Genomic DNA, 18,086 nt, shown 5'->3' with positions numbered 1-18,086 from the left:
GCTAGGGACTGTCAGTTTATAAAGATTTTAAGTTTGTTGAAGGCAAAAACCATATGCTGTATTTTCTTTCTCTTTTACCATAATTCTTTGGTTGGAATGGTTAAAATTATAAGCCAACAAAAAGCCAGACTGTAGCATTTGTGTAAGATAGAAGTCCACCAGGAATGGGACAAGAAACCAGGAACTGAGCTTTGGCAGAGGCACACATGACCTCACTTGGGAACGGTAAGGATGAAACAGAATTTAGCAGCAATTGCTATTGCTCTTTGAGCTCTGAATAAACTCAGTAATCCCTTGGCATAAGTGCTTAATGGGGTACTCCACTTTTATACACAAAGATTTAGAGTGTTAAGGTATTTTAAAAGTTGTAAATGATTGGAAGTTATCATTTGGCTACTTCTTTAATAACAAAACCATCCCAGATAGGTTGGGATCCAACTTTACTTAAAGATAATTCCTGAAAATCCATTTTCATGTATCCTACCCCTAATATTTAAGAGATTTCTCTTTTCTATTCTACATGTAGTAGTCAGCCTCCACAATGGTACCCAGTGATCTCTGCCTCCTGGTATTCACACCCTTCTGTTCCCATCCCATGATGTTCTAGGTTTGGTCTGCATGACCAACAGAATAAGGCAGAAATGATAGTGTGTTGCTCCCAAGATTAGATTTTAAATGACTATGACTTCTATGTTGGGCATTCCCCATATGCTCACTCTCTTTGTCTTTCCCTCTTTTACTCTGTTCACATTTTTCTGTGGGAAACCAACTGCCATGCCATGAGGACACTAAGGCAGTCCATGGTGAGACCTTTGTGGTAGGAAATGAAGATAGGCTAATAATCTTGTGAATGAACTTGGAAAAGAGTTCTTTAGCTTCAGTTAAGCCTTGAAAGGACTACACCTTCATAAGAGATCCTGAGCCAGAACCACCTACCTAAGCCATTCCTGGGTTTTGATCCTCAGAAATTGTATGAGATAATAAATGTTTGTTGTTCTTAAGTTACTAAATTTTAGGGTGATTTGTTAGCCAGCAATAGATAACCAATACACCTTAACCATATTAAAATGTGAAATGCTGTCTTTATGTTAGGTTGAAGAAGTGACCTCTTTCACTGTTTCTACAAGTGGCAGTTAATTTCTCACCAGCGGTTTTTTGTTTTGTTTTGTTTTGTTTTGAAGTGCTTTGCAAAGCTACTGCAGACAACAACTGAACTGGTGATGTCTGGGTTCCCTGACAGAGTTAATCCATATTATGGAGGATAAACATATTAATCTAAGGTAACTATTTACTCACATTGGTTAACCTATCTTGCAATTATTACAACTGCTGGATGGTTAAGTAGCACAATGTGTTTGATAGTTATTTTTATCATTCCTCACTTTCATAAATGTGGGGAAATATCAGTGTCAGTTGATACTGGAGAAATTGTGGCATTAAAGTTAAGGACTAGTTGAGACTGCTAGGAACACTGATAAATTTGCATTTATAGAGTGACATTATTAGCATATGTAATGTTTGAGTGTAGGGAAAGGTCATGCATACTGGTAAGATTTTCCCCCCTCCTTTATACTTTTCTAACCTTTATAGACTTTTTAGAGTATGCATTGATTGTTTTGAAATAGTAATAAAAAGGCAAAGTTAAAATTTTAAATATAGTTTTAAACTTTTTATTATGGAAAATTTGTAACATAAAATTAGAGAGTATACGAACCTCTATGTAGCTATCACCCAGCTTTAACATGGCAATTTAGTTTGATTTATTCTCGTCTTCTTGCTGCTTCCCTATTGCCACCTATATTGGATTATTTGGATGCAAATATAAAACATCATATTCTCCCATAGACAAGGTATTAACAATCTCATTTAAAAGCTGGGAAGCAGGTGCTTACCTATTGTTCTCACCAATTGGTTCTATGGAAAATGTGATTTAACTGAAATATTTATTTATTTTAGGCAAGTTGCATAATGGGTCATTAACCTGTATTCAATGATTTTTTATAAAGCTGTTTTTTCACACATTTTAATGGTAATTTTATGTCTTCACATCCTAAATTCTCAGTTTATGCAATGTTTTCCCTGACATTTTAAGATCTGTTGGATAGCTGGAAGATCTGTAGGTTGGCTATAACAAATTCCCGCAATGATGGAGCAGTCTTTAGAAAATTATGGTTAGAACTTGGGATGATGCTTCCCATGCCTACAAATGTACTAAGGTGCAAAAGGGCAGGTCAGTGGGTAGCCACTGAAGGCTAATTTTGCTAACTCCTAGTGCTTTAAAAATACCACCAAGAACTAGCATAGAAAGTGCTCATTCAAGCATCTTCACTTCCCCTTTGCGAAGCTCCTGGCTGGTGTGGGGCCCAGTCCTTCATTATTATTACATCTGGTGTCATGTTTTTCCAGCTGGTGCACGGTTTCCCTGTAGAGATCCCTTGATGTCCATCCCTCTACCAGCCTCCTGCCTGCTCTCCTGGGGCTCATCCTATGACCCTACTCTACACAGGCAACTTCTTCAAGCCTGAACTGTGTTTAAATGAATGGTTTAAATCTGCTTATGAATCATATGCTTATCATAAAAATAAAGTGTTAGAACTGACTATAATTTTTAGTAATGTGAATTTATTTCAACTCTGCCCCCTCCAACCCTATACATGTAAGCAAATCAGAATTTTTTGATTGGACTGTTTATCTTCCTTTTGTTAAGTTGTAGAAGTTCCCAATAAATTTTTGAGATTAAACCCTTATCAGAGATAACATTGACAAATGTTTCCCGTGCAGTGGGCTTTCTTGTTTTTTTTTTGTTTTTTTTTTGTGTGTGTGTGTGTGTTTTATTACTGTGCAAATGTTGTCCCATTTGTTTATTTTTCTCCTTATTTTCCATTGTCCCAGGAGCTGTGTTGGTAAAGATATTGCTATAACATATGTCTGCTATTTTGCTGCCTATGGATTCCTCTAGAACTTTTATGGTTTTCCATTTTTTTTTTTCAAATATATTTTATTGATTTTGTAGAGAGGAAGGGAGAGAGAGAGAAAGCTAGAAACATCGATGAGAGAGAGTCATCAATCAGCTGCCTCTTGCACACCCCCTACTGGGGATGTGCCCGCAACCAAGGTACATGCCCTTGACCAGAATCAAACCCAGGTCCCTTCAGTTCCCAAGCCTATCCATTGAGCCAAACCGGTCTCGGCTAGTTTTCCATCTTATGTGTAAGTTCTTTGTCCATTTTCAGTTTAATTTTGTGTATGGTGTAAGGTGGTGGTCTACTTTCATTTTCTTTTGCATGTATCTGTCCAATTTTCCCAACACCATTTACTGAAGAGACTGTCTTGACTCCATTGTATGCTCTTGCCTCCTTTGTCAAATATTAATTGAACATAATAGCTTGGGTCAATCTCTGGGTTCCCTGTTCTGTTCCATTGGTCTAGATGTCTGCTCTTGTGCCAGTACCAGGCAGTTTTGATAACAGTGGCTTGGTAATATAGCTTGATATCTGGTATTGTGATCTCTCCAACTTTGTTCTTCTTTCTCAAGATTGCTGCAGCTATTCTGTAGCTTTGATGTGAAATGTTCTGAAGACGTCAATTAAGTCCATTTGATCGAGTGAATAATTTGAGATTGCTGTTTCTTTGCTAATTTTTTGTGTAGATGATTTATCCAGTGGTGTCAATGGATAAAGTCCCCTACTGTCAATCTCTCCCTTGATATCTTCCAGAAGTTTTATGTATTTGGGTGCTCCTATATAGGGGGCATAGGGATGAGTCTGATTTAACAAAGTATAGGGAACTTAATTATGTTATATCACAAAAGTGACACTAAATTTATTACTCTATTTATAAGAATTCTATTTGTTAATATACGAACTGGATTTGGAAATTTGATTTAAAAAATATTTTTTATTGAATTCAGAGAGGAAGGTGAGGGAGAGAAAGTTAGAAACATCAGTGATGGGAGAAACTCATTGATTAGCTGCTAGGGATCAAGCCTGCAACCCAAGCATGTGCCCCAACTAGGAATCTAACCATTACCTCCTGGTTCATGGGTCAATGCTCAACCACTGAGTCACAATGACCAAGCTGCAAATTTGATTTTAACATTTAGAAATTATTTTCAAAATGTGGTTATATGAAATTAAAAAATATATATTTCAGAAAGAATGCATTAAAATATAATATTATGCCTTAAATAATTTTGAGAACTTCTTTTAGTGGCATTACACACTACTTCTTTGTGGTATCTAATAGCAGTAACTACTTTTAGCACCCAGTTATTTAATGGTTCCTTAGCAACTGTTTTAGCAGACATATATAGAAATATAGTAGAGCATCAATTCTCAAATGTCTGGAAACCCTTGTGGTCCTTGAAAACCTTTCAGGGGTTAACAAGGTCAATAATATCTTAATAAGACTAAGAAGCTCTTTGTATTTTTTCACTCATTCTCTCATGAGTATAAGTGGAGTTTTACAGTAGTTATACGACATGTGATATCTCACAGATTGAACTCAAAAGCATATATATGAGTCCAGCTGTATATACATTAAAGAAATTTACAAAACTGTAAAGAAATTCCATTCTTTTCTTTTTTATAGGTATACAGGTAGGTAAGTAAACATTATCATAAAAGCTCTTTAAAGGTCTCAGCTTTTAAGATTATAAAGGAATCCTAGAGACCAAAAAGTTGGTTTACTTAACAATTTAAAACTTAGAAATGCTACTACTTTAGAGTATTAATTGGTAATTATTAAATCTTAATTTTATATGTCTCAAATAAAAGAATTATTTAAAGTGACTTTTGACTTTGATTTACAAAATACTTGCACATTGATCATTTTATAATAGTAGTAAGCTATAAAAAATTATTCCTACCTAAAATCTGAAGTAATCAAGAAACAAAGAATTTTATATTGCTCTAGAGGCCTGTTGCACGAAGATTTGTGCGTGCAATCGGCCGGCCTTCCTTCCCCTGGCTGCCGGCATCAGTTTTCCTCTAGCACCCCAGGACCCAGGCCACAGCTGAGCCAAGCCTTCAGCCTTCGGGCTTGGCTCCAGCCACAGTGGAACCTTCAGTCTTCAGTCTTCATTCAGACTGAGCCTTCAGTCTTTGCTCTGTGCCTGCGTAGGTAAATTAATTTGCATACTCACTCCTGATTGGCTGGTGGGTGTCACGGAGGTACAGTCAATTTGCATCTTGCTCTTTTATTAGTGTAGATCACATGTGTCAAACACAAGGCCCGCGGGCCAAATCCGTCCCGCCAGGCCTTGCAATGTGGCCCGCACCGCGCTGTCATCACTGCACTCCGCTGCGTTTCCATCACAATGACAGTTTATGACTGTTCAGTAAACCATTCGGCCCGCGATTTAGGCTGGATTTTAGATTTTGGCCCCTTCTCTGATTGAGTTTGACACCCCTAGTAGATAATGAGTTAGTAGCAGCACTGTAAGAGAATACTTTTAACTCTACTCCAATGTAGAGTTAATTAAATTTGGCTAATCAAATTTAAGGAATAACTGCTCCTACCCTATTTATCAATACATTAATGTGATTGTGACATCCTGAAATAGAATAATATTGCAAAAACATGGAACCACTTCTAGCCACTTTCACATTCAACATCTTCTTTTTTCAAAATGTTTTTATTGATTTTTTACAAAGAAAAAGGGAGAGAGATACAGAGTTAGAAATATCAATGAGAGAGAAACATTGATCAGCTGCCTCCTGTGCATCTTCTACTGGGGATGTGCCCGCAACCAAGGTATATGCCCTTGACCGGAATTGAATCTGGGACCTTTCAGTCTGAAGGCTGACACTCTATCCACTGAGCCAAACCGGTTAGGGAAACATCTTTACTTCTTGAGGTAACTTTACAGAAGTAGACAGCTAATCATAATTCAATGCTTTCCTATCTTCCTTTGTAAGAGTTCTTTAGGTTTTCATCCTTTTTACAACTGCTAACAGGTTTTCAGGTATACTTGATAGGCTGACTTCCACTTGAGAATGCATTAAAAAAATAGTAGTATTTTCAGGTTTGCCATGCTAATCCCCAGCCCAAGAACTTATAATAGCTCTCACCAAATCAAGTTTTTACTTCTGCTAAGTTCTCAATGTTCCCATGATTTGGTTTCCCATTACCCACAACTCAGGCATGTACCCCAACCAGGAATCTAACCCATTCTTTTCCTACTAGCATGGATTATCTTTTCCAGGAAGGCTGTTTTCCACACATCTGACTTACTCTTACTTCCATAATAACACTTATGATTTACTATATCCTTGCTCATTAACCTTTAATACACCTGGAAGTAGTCCTTACTATCTCAATTTTATAGACAAGGAGCCACACCTAGAGATATTAACGTGACAAGTTAAAGATAACATATCTTGGTCTAGGCAATATTCAAATCTAAGTCTGTCTGGAAATGAAGCTAGTGCTCTTGGCCAGACATCTGAGTAAGTCAATGAAATTTAAATGGGCTAAATGGATTTAGGATATTATGCTTAGACTGCTTAAAAGAATACACCTAAATTCTGTATTCAAGAAACACATCTAAAATATATGGATATAAAAAGAGTAAATGTTATAGGATAGGACCAGAGCTGGTGTTGCTAAACTTTAAGACAAAAATCATTATTATGGACATAGAGGGATATTTGGTAACTATAAAAGTTTCAATTCATCAGGAAAATATATTAAGCAAGCAACATCTAATACATAGCTTCAAGATACAGATAGAAAAATGAGCAGTATAGGAAAAGTAAGTAAATACATAATAATTGTGGGAGATTTTAACATACTTCAATAAAATAAGTAGACAAAATACCAATTAGGACATAAAGAAACTTGAACAAAACAACTGTTAGGTTAAATTTGTATTTTGGAAACACTGAATCCCAAAATAAGAGAGAATACTTATCCTTTACAAATACAAATGGAAACTATTTGGAACTAAATAATAATGAAAATGCTATTATTAACAGTTGAATAAATTAATTGCTTAGTGAGAAATTTCTAATCCTAAACACATGTATCAGAAAACAAACACACCAAAGGCTGAGAAGTCAATGAGCTAAACATTAATTTCAAGAAATCAGAAAAAAAGGTAGCAGGTGGGAAATGACAAGGAATATTAGCAGAAATCAATAAAAAAGAAAAAAGAAAAAGAAAGAAAGCATACATGTAATAGGATCAACAAAATAAAAAACTGGTTTTTGTAAGAACTGATGAGAATGTGGAGAAAAGGGAATCATTGTACATGGTTGGTAGGAATGTAAATCGGTGAGGCCACAGTGGAAAACAATAGGAAGTTTCTCAAAAATTAAAAAAGAACTGCCTTATGACCTAGCAATCCCACTTCTGAGTTCATATCTCAAGAAAATAAAATCTGAATTTTGAAGATATATGTACACTTCCATGTTCACAATAGCCAAGATATTAAAACAACCTAAATATCTATCCATGGATAAATGAATAAAGAAAATGTGTTATACACACACACACACACACACACACACACACACACAGCAATAGTATGCAGGCTTAAAAGAGAAGGATATTCTGTTATTTGTGACTATATCGATAAACCATAATGGAGGACATTATGCTAAGTGAAATAAGCCAGACACAAAAAGACAGTACTGCATTGCATGATCTCACATATGTGGAATCTAAGTTAGTAAAATTTACAGAAACAGAGAGTAGAATGGCTCCCTTGGGGGAGGTGGAAGTGGGTAGATACTGGCAAATGGTACAAAGTCTCAGTTATACAAGTTGAAAAAGTTCTGGAGATCTCCATACAGCATGATGACCATAATAAATTCTGTGTTGCATACTTGAAATTTGTTAAGGGGGTAAATCTTATGTGTTCTCAACACACACACACACACACACACACACACACACACACACAGAAAGAAAGAAAATGGTTACTATATGAAGTGATGTGTATGTTAATTAGCTTGATTGTGGCAATAATTACACAATATATACGTATATATTAAAACATCAAATTGTTATGGTACCTTAAGAACATATAATCCCTGTTTGTAAATTATACCTCAGTAAAGCTAAAAGAAATTTTTTAAAAACCTGGTTCTTTAAAAAAGTAATAAAATTGATTAATGCCTGGGAAACTGATTAGAGAGAGAGAGAGCAAAATAACCAATGTTGGAAAAGGTGGGACATACTACAGATAATAAAATGATAACGTAAGATACTATGGAAAACTTTGTTAATAAATATGAAAATGTAAAGTAAGCAATTTGTTAGAAAAACATTGTCTTAATCTAAAACAGTTTTAGTTTCAGAAACATCGTCATAAACTGAAATTAAAAATCTGAATAGCATTAAGCTATTTAATGTGTAAATAAAAACCTTTTCATAAAAACTCAAGGTTCAGACTGTTTCTTTGGTGAATTCTAACAAATGTGTAAAGAAGAAATAATGATCAGTCTTACATAAAATCTTCCTAGGACAAGAAAACAATGGAGTCCTTCATGAGGCCAGTAAAACCTGACAAGTTCCTATTACAGAAGAAAAATAATAAATCAACCTTACTTACAAACATAGATACAAACCCTTAAACAAAAATTTAATACACGGCATTCAGTAATACATAAAAAGACCAATATATCCTGATTAGGTAGGGTGTATGACAGCATTGCAAAGTTAGTTGAACAGTGGAAAAATCAACATATGCAATTTACCATACTAACAAAACAAAGGAGAAAAACATATAATCATCTCAAAAGATGCAGGAAAAAAATATTTTCTAAAACTAAAAATCTAGATTTGAAGGGGGAGTTGCTTAATCTGCTATAAGGTTTATTTTTTTAAAAAAGTAATCTACTATAAGGTTTATTTCAAACAATGGTAAAATGTTGTGAAATTTCCCTTTGAAATCAGGAACAAGATGAGGGGGCTATCATCACAACGTCTACTCAACACTATACTGGAGGTCCTAGTCAGCTGGGTAAGGCAAGGAAAAAAAAAAGTACTGTACAGATCTGTAAAGGAAGAAAAAAAAAGTACAAGAATTGTTAAGACAGAAATCAACTGTTATTATTCAGTGTTATATAACTGCATGTAGGAAATCTAAAAGAATATGCATATAATAGTTAAAGCAGCATCTTACTGGCATAAGGCAGATAAACAGGTCAATGGAATAGAACAGAGGCTCCAAAAAAAGACTATTGCTATATGAACACCTGATTTTTGACAAAGGTGACAATGCAGAGTAAGATCTTTTTAACAGGTAGTACTGAGGCAATTGGATATTCATATGGAATAAAAAAGAAACCTGATCTACACCATAAGCAAAAACCAATTCCAGGTAAACTGTAGGCATAAATGTGAAAGGAAAAATAGGACTTCTAGATGGTAAAATAGGAGATATAACACATTCACAAATGATGATATACATAGGTCCTATGCATACTCAATGGCCTATCAATTCCACTCTTCAGTGGGTACTCAACAAAAATTCTACCTAGAGACATATGCAAAAATGTTCATATTAACTTCATCCACAAAATGGAAACGACTTGAATATCCACTAATCATAGAATAGATGAACCTTGATATGTACATTAAATAGAATACTATACAGCAAAAAAATGAATGTACTACAACTACACACAACAATATGTATGAATTTCATAAACACAATGTTAAGTGAAAGAAACCAGATACAAAAAAACATACTTTAAGATTCCATTTATGCCAAAACCGGTTTGGTTCAGTGGCAGAGCGTCGGTCTGTGGACTGAAAGGTCCCAGGTTCGATTCTGGTACAAGGGCATGTACATTGGATGCGGGCACATCCCAGTAGGGGGTGTGCAAGAGGCAGCTGGTCGATGTTTCTCTCATCTATGCTTCTAGCTCTCTCTCTCTCCCTTCCTCTCTGTAAAAAATAAAAAAAATAAAAATAAAAGATTCCATTTATATAAATGCAAACAAAGAAATAAAGAATGCAGGCTCAATCATTAAAACTAGAAAAACAAGAAAATGCATATCATAAAACTCAGGACAGTGGTTACCTTTGCTTCATATTAGAAGAGAGTACTATAATAAATGCAAATAAAGGTTACTTCATTTAAAATTTGAGATGTTATTGGTTCATCACTTGGTCTGTGCATGTGGTCAGTTCTGCATTGGATCTAGATTATTAATGTCCACATGTTCCCAAGACTCAGAAAAACAGGTTCATTGATGCCCTCCTGAATAATATATTCACTGTGATTTTGCTTTTGTGGGAATCAGAAGCATCTCAAAGGAGAATGCTTCAAGTGAAACATTTGTTCCTCTTAAGTAGCATGAAATAAATTTCAGGTTACTCTGCTTGGGCTTTGCCCTAGTAAGAAGAAGGGGTAGGAAAGTCTTCACCAAGGTCAATTACATCACACTTATCCTACCTAATCCTACATAATAAAAGCTTAATATACTGTCAGTGGTCTGATTGGCCATTCAACCAATCAAAATGTAATATGCTAATGATATGCTAAGGTTGCTCAACTGCTTGTCATGATGTGCTCTGACTAGTAGGTTAGCTTGCTGCTGGGGTCCAACCAATTACGACTGAGAGAGCCGGGCTGGACATGCCTTGGAGTGCTCATGCAGTCCCTGCCCGGCTGGCCAACCTTCTGTGTCACTCCCTAGCCCCAACTGTGCACCAGTGGGGTCCTTCAGTCTGGACTGCACCCTCTTGCAATCCAGGACCCCTTGAGGGATGTCAAAGAGCCAATTTCATCCCGATCCTGCAGGCCAGGCCAAGGGACCCCTCTGGTGCACAAATTTGTGCACTGGGTTTCTAGTAGTATAATACCATGTTTACCTGAAAATAAGATATCCTCCGAAAATAAGACCTACTTACAGGTTTCCTTCTGAGTGAAGTATAGGGCATCCCCTGAAAATAAGGCCCCCCTCAGGCTAAACATGAGAGATTTGGTCCACTGATTCTGAAAAAAGTGGAGTCACAAGAAATTCACCAGGAAATTCAGGAATTGGATTGTTATGATGATGTTCCAGAAGATGATGACATGATTGTCATTGAATAAATGAGTAAATTCTTGATACTGTAGGATTCATAGTTTGTCTGGTTTGTGTTGACAACTACCATACACCGTACCGTAACAGGTAATAAATTTCCTTTATTTTCATTTAACAATAAATGTGTACCGTATTCTTCTTCATGGAAAAATAAGACATCCCCTGAAAATAAGACCTAGCGCATCTTTGGGAGCAAAAATTAATATAAGACACTGTCTTATTTTCGGGGAAACAGGGTAGTTTTCCCCCACATGTATATCTTAATTCCTAATTAGCCTGAATATACCACATAAGTAAGAAATTGGCTTAAATACTTTTGCATCTCATAGGACAAAGTAAAGAATTAGGTATATAAAACAGGCTTAAACAAATGCTTTTACTGCCTAGATGTTTTTCATTACTCTGCACATATTTGAAACATAAATCAGTAGTTTTTCCACTGGTACATATTTTGGTTTATATCAAGCTTTTTATCACTCAGGAAAAAAAGAATATTTGTTATTCTATTGATATCTGAAAAATTTATAAATATGCCTCCTGAGAGTTGGCAAAAAGCATGTCCATACCTCAATTTGGAGAAGACTGAAGACTCAAGTCAGTTAACTACATTTACATTTAAAGTATGCCAGTGGTGTTAGATTGACCTCTCTGGAAGTCAAGCAAAAATGGACAGACCCATCTCATTCCCCAAAGCATTTTGTCATGAAATCTACTAATTTTACATGATTACAAGCAAAGATGCTAATTGGTGTTTTGATGCTGTTTTAGTAACATCTGGAGAGGATATGAAAACCTGATGGCTCAAGTTGCTGAACTCGAACTTGAGGAGCCTTTCTCCACAATTTACTCCTCCTCTTGTTCCTTTTCTTCACTCCTACTCCATTTGAAATAGTCAGTGGCTTCCTCTACCAAAAGTACAATGATTCGAAACAGCAGCTGACCAGGATTTGGGCTCATTGATTCCAGAGTTAGACTAGATATTTAAGGCTGAACTATCTCTTAAGATCTGTGCAAACCAAGTCCTCCTACTACCTGAATTTTCTAGCACTAAAGCATTCTTTTGTATTAGTCATATAACTCCTCAAATGTCTTAAGTTTTTCCTAAGAGCCAGTGTTACAAAGAAGGCGGTTATTCAGAAAGGAGGTGACTTCACTGGGCTCAAAATCCTTATGGCAACCCTTTCTCTTACCATTCCCAAGACATTATGCACATTGTGCAGAAAGAAACTTTAATTCTGATGGTCAAGTCTGAAATCTAATCCACTGCTGAAACGGTTATGGAGAACTGTCCTTTGAGATGCCCCCAATTTCACCAAGTGCCGGTTTCCAGAAATAAGGTCAATCTGTAGATAAGCAAGAAGTTTTGAAACAGTGTTGGGTGATTTTATCTGTAGCAATAAAAAACCTGTCTGGCAGAAATGGAAAGAGACCATAGGTTGCAACTCAGCTTTAGCATTTACTAGCTGCATGACTGACCTTGGAAGAATGAGTGTCTCTGGGGCTTCAGTTTTCTCTTCTATAAAATGTGGATTACTCAAGCACAGTGGGAGGCGCGAAGTAGGCGATGAGAGCATGACCGCTATCACTGGTTATGGGGAAGGAGTCCCTTTTGAGTTACTGTAGTGATTCTGCAGGGAGTGAGGGCAGAAGGGGAGCAGTATTAGCATATTCAGGGAAAGGATGCAGCCGGTTCTGTCAGGTCCAGTAGCACCGCCCACGCCTCTTGATCCAAGGCTTCTGCCCCCAAATCCCGAGGCCCAGGCCACCACCTTGGGTACTAGGGCAACTCGGGGGGGGGGGGGCGTTTGTGGTTGGGGTCCCGTCCCAGCACAGCTCAGCTGGGCCAGGCCGGGGGTAGTTCAAACTCACCTGCTGGGCAGGTGCACCCCGTCCCAGGCGTGGCCGCCAAGGCGGGGTGGGGCGGGGCGGGGTGGGCGGGAGCGGAGAATGTAAAGCTCCAGGCGCATGGCACCCGCCGCCCAGTCGCCGCGCGGTGGCTGCCGGGATGCGCCGCAGCGAATGGTCGCGCCGGGCGCCGCTTTGAGTGACCTTTCACCCGCGCCCAGCGGCCCGGACGGCGGCGGCACAAGGCGGAAGCCATGGCGGAGGCGGCGGCTGCAGCGGGCGCGGCGGGCGCGAGCGCGGGCTCCGGGGCTGCAGCGGACCGGCACCCGGACCGGGACCGCGCGGGGCGGCGGCTGCGGGTCCTGTCGGGCCATCTGCTGGGCCGGCCGCGGGCGGCGGTGAGCGCCCAGGAGTGCAAAGCGCGGGGAGCCGCGGCGGCGGCCCCGGCGGCGCCCACGGCCGCCCCCGCCGCCGCCGCGCAGGAGCCGGGCGCCCTCCCCAAGAAGCGGTGAGTAGCGGCTCCGGGCGGCGGCCGGCGAGCAGGCCGCGCCCGCGGGAGGGCCGGGCGCGGTGGGGAGGGCAGGGACTCCGGGGGCGGGGGGCTCCGGCCCTGGGAGTCCCGACACCCCGCCTTCGGGAGAGGGGACCAGACCGGGGACGGTGAGGATGAGGGCGAGGGTAAGGAGAGGAACAGACCTGAAGTCTTTTTGGGGGGAGCTTTTCAGAGGACTCTCTTCCTTGGCTTCGTAATGCCAGGAATGCCTTCTCTGTCTTGAACTAATAATAATACTTTCGAGGGGGGGGCCGCGGGGGCCCGAGATCTTGGGATGGATGGAAGGGGTTCTCTTTTGAATCTTGGAGGAGTGGTAAGGGTGTGCTGGATGGGGAATCTCCCCTAACGGGCGCCGGGGAGATGCGCTGGTTCTGGGGAAGAAGGCACTGGCTGGTTTTTGCTTAGGGGCAGGGTCTTCTGCTTGGAGGGAAGGAACCTGGGGGTGGGGTGGGTAAGAAGTCAGTGAACTTCAGATGCTACATAGTGATTTTAGGGTGTGTGGTGTGATGGTAGTTACTGAAGCGGAAAGATCTTAACTTCCTTCTTTTTTGGAGAAAATCCTAAAGCCCCGATGAAATGTGACTTTGTCAGCATGGATAAACTTTGAGAGTGGGGGGGGAAATGCCGCTAATGATTGTGTGCTTTCATTGTGCCAGATATTGTGCTAAATATATATATATATATATATATATATATATATATATATATATATATCGATATATATATCGATATATACACACACACACGTATATATGTATATATATGTATATATGTATATGTGTATATTTTTTTACTCTTGTCTCCAAACAATGAGATAGGTGTAGTTATCTACCATTTTCCAGATGAAGAAATGAAAAAGATTTACAGGCTGCTCAGGCTTGACAGATGTACCTGTCAAGTGTGGCAGGTTAGAATTCGAAAGCACATCAAATTAACTTTAGGGTCAAGTTTTTAAGCTATACTGCTGTTGGTGAATTTATTAATTCATCATTTATTGAGTCCTTCCTTAATACATACCGATTGTACTAGAAACACAGAAATTTAAAAATGCACTGTTTGCTTTTAAGGAACTAATAGTCTTGTCAGGTAAAGTTGTATAATACAGTCTGATAAGAGACTGGCTGATAAGCATAGCAAATGATCACTTAACCCAGTTTTGGATATGTATTTGTTAGGGGAAAGGCTTTCCAGAATTAGGATCGTTTGAGTAAATCTTGAAATCTGTGTTGGAAGTAGCCTGCCAACGGAGAGAAGTGTTCTTGGCAGAAAAAGTGCATTCACAGATAAAGCAGTGAGGCAGGTTAGGGAGCTGCTGGGAGTGAAGAAAAGGGTGAGAACGACAGGAGATGAGGGCTGGAGAGACTGGGTCTTATTTGCACCACTGTATGTGAGATAAAACATTCCATTTGCCTTTTGGAAAGGAAACATTGGGGACTGAATTGAAGAAGGTTAAGGATATGGGAACATAGACCTGCGTTTGAATTTCCACTACACTTCCAGCTGCATGACTTAGGCAAGTCACTTACCGTATTTTTCGGACCATAAGACGCACCGGACCATAAGACGCACCAGTTTTTAGAGAAGGGAAATGAAGAAAAAAAGATTCTGAAACAAATAGTGTCCTAAAATATTTTATGTGCATTAAAACCCAACATTACAGTCATAAACACATGTAATCAACCCTGTAAAGTAAACAGCAGCATTTAGAACCATTTTAGAGCCGGGCAAGCACACAGAGACCACACAGAGCCGGGCAAGTAAAAAAACTTGTTTTTTTAAAGTATATGTGTAGGCTATATTTGGACCATAAGACGCAGGGACTTTTTCTCCCCACTTCTGGGGGGAAAAAAGTGCGTCTTATGATCCGAAAAATACAGTACTTCTCTGAGCTCCTGTCCCCCCAATCTGTGAAAATGAAGCCCATAGTTCCTGGTTGGCAGTTTGCTGTGAGAACAGAAAAATGTGGGGTTCAGGGAATCAAGTGCTTAATGCAGTGCTGGTTACATAACCCCCTCAACAAATGGTAGATGCAATTTTCTTTCAGTTCAGAGACAGGGAGACCAATTAAGAGACTTTTATCCTAATGAGAAATACTACTTGAAAAAAATAAAGGAGGTAAATTTTTCATAACTTGGTTACTGAATGGTGGGGGATGTGGAGGGATCAAGGATCATATCTTGGCTTCTGGCTTCACTTGATATTATATTAGGTATCAGTGGGTTTAAAACTTAAGTGTTCCAAATGGCTTTTTGCACATTTATGTTTGTTCATTCACATATAGCTATGTGTGATTATATATTTACATGCAGGTTCACACTCTTAGAACTAAGTAGGTAGATCAGGTGTATTCCAATGGTTGGATTTAGGGACCTTGGTCTACAGTATATGGAGCAAAATAGTAAGTCTTCTTTTAAGTTACATTAGGACACGTGTCAAACACAAGGCCCTCGGGCCAAATCCGTCCCGCCAGGCCTTGCAATGTGGCCCGCACCGCGCTGTCATCACTACACTCCGCTGCGTTTCCATCACAATGACAGTTTATGACTGTTCAGTAAACCATTCGGCCCACGATTTAGGCTGGATTTTAGATTTTGGCCCCTTCTCTGATTGAGTTCGACACCCCTACATTAGGATAATGAATGAGGCTTCTATGGATGAAGATGATTGATGTCCATTGAATTTGTAAACACAGTGATCTTAAAGTCTGCAGTTTTCAATTTATAGGATTATTTTTGAATTTACAGGTTTTCAGCTTAAAATTACAATTGAAGTTATTACTCAAGTTTCATATTTTAAATTTGTTACAAGTCAGCCATTTTTACAGACCAGATTCTCTTAAAATTTTTAAGTATATAAAAGATCATTTTTTTTTGTTTAGCTTTCTAAAACAAACAAAAAAATAACATAACATCTGGCTTTGATTCTTTTAAATATTGTTATATTTCATTCTGGATCTTTTTGTAGTTGAAATATGCTTACTCATTAAGGAAGGCTGTTTCCATTTTAGGTAACTGCACTTACTTTTGGCAAGGGAGTTTTGCCTTTTGGGTGAGACTTGAAGCTTAAGGAATCATCACTCACTAAGAAAACTTTTTTATTGCATGTAATACTTGGCCTTGCAAGCATATCTGAGGTTACTAACCAGAAGTTTGGAATTATAATGATAACCAATTTCTTGCTGGCAATTTCACTGGGACTCTCCAAATTTTATTTATAGTTGCCATGTTGGTGACTTTATACCATGAAGTGGGGAATGTTCATACATCCCAGGACTTTGTAAACAAGTAATACGAATTATTTAATTTGTTATGTTCAGTTTGCAATTTCCACTCAGATTGATTATATGGTTGATTTTGCCTTCTAAGATGTTTGAACTTTATAAGAATATAGCATTAGGGATATTAAAATGACACCCACTTGAATTCTGTCACTCTGTCAACACAATTAAAAAAATATATATTTTATTGATTTTTTACAGAGAGAAAGGGAGAGAGATAGAGAGCTAGAAACGTTGATGAGAGAGATACATCGACCAGCTCCCTCTTGCACACCCCCCACTGGGGATGTGCCCCCAACCAATATACTTGCCCTTGACCGGAATCGAACCCAGGACCTTTCAGTCCGCAGACCGACCCTCTACTGCTGAGCCAAACCGGTTTTGGCATAAACTCAAATTTTATTAATCAGAGGTACTAGAGCTTTCTGTAATCATGGAAATGTTCTGTAATCTGTGCTGTACAATATGGTAGCCACTAAGCACGTGGCCATTAAAAAGCACTTGAAATACGGCTAGTGTGACAAAGGAGCTGAATTTTAGATTTTATTTTAATTAAAATTTAAATAGGTATATGTAGCTAATGATACCATGTTGGACAGCACATGTATAGATTGAAACCTAACTCATTATCTGTCCTTTTTTCATTCCCAAATGAAGTTACTTTTCTGGGTTTTCTCACTTCTCATAGTATTAGTACCAATCCTATGCTCACATCCTTCAACTTTTACTCCTGAACCACTTTTCATTCTTTTCTGTTAATATTAAACTGTCTTTTGAATTGATTTATCCAAATTAATAATTAATTCTTAGTTACCCAGCTGCTCATATTTATCTCATCTGATCTTAACCGCAGATCAGTAACTGAAGTTCATAAACACTTGCCAGAAAATAGTTACTTGCTGGCTAGTAAGTGATAGATCTTAGATTTGGGTTCAGTTCTTTTATCTCAAGTCTAGAGCTTTTTCCTTGATACATACTGATATCACCAAGTCCTATTCATTTTTTTCTTCACAATCTTTCTCACATCCATTTTGGGCATTCAGCAAGAACTTATCAGTTACTTGTGTTCTAGGTGTTTGGGCTACATCAGTGCACAAATGGGCAAAGATCTGTGCTCCTGGAGCTTACATTCCAATGGGTGAAAAAATTAACCAAACATAATAAATAATTTAAGTTTGCTAACAGGTGATAAGTGCTATGGGAAAAAGAAAAAGTGGAGCAGAGTAAGGAGGTTAGGTTCAAATTTCAAACAGGAAGTCACTGGAGAACATGACATTTGAGCAGATTTTGAAGGAGATGAGAGAGTTTAGTTATGTGGATATCTAATTGAATGAGTGATCCAGGCAGAGGAATAGTGTGTGCAACTATC

General features: G+C 38.5%; 1 protein-coding gene across 1 annotated transcript in view; it reads left to right on the top strand.

Moving 5' to 3' along the window:
- Positions 1-12,996: 12,996 nt before the first annotated feature.
- AGPS (alkylglycerone phosphate synthase) overlaps positions 12,997-18,086 on the top strand; it is a 106,129-nt gene continuing 101,039 nt past the window's right edge. Inside the window, exon 1 of the mRNA XM_036421106.2 lies at positions 12,997-13,395. Coding sequence (XP_036276999.1) covers positions 13,142-13,395 — 254 coding nt within the window. The 5' untranslated portion in view covers positions 12,997-13,141. The remainder of the gene's footprint in view (positions 13,396-18,086) is intronic.

The sequence above is a fragment of the Pipistrellus kuhlii genome, unplaced genomic scaffold (assembly GCF_014108245.1).
Source record: "Pipistrellus kuhlii isolate mPipKuh1 unplaced genomic scaffold, mPipKuh1.p scaffold_m20_p_7, whole genome shotgun sequence".
Taxonomy (NCBI): Eukaryota; Metazoa; Chordata; class Mammalia; order Chiroptera; family Vespertilionidae; genus Pipistrellus; species Pipistrellus kuhlii.
Note: the sequence above shows the minus strand (reverse complement) of the source record. Positions and strands in the feature narration are given on the sequence as shown.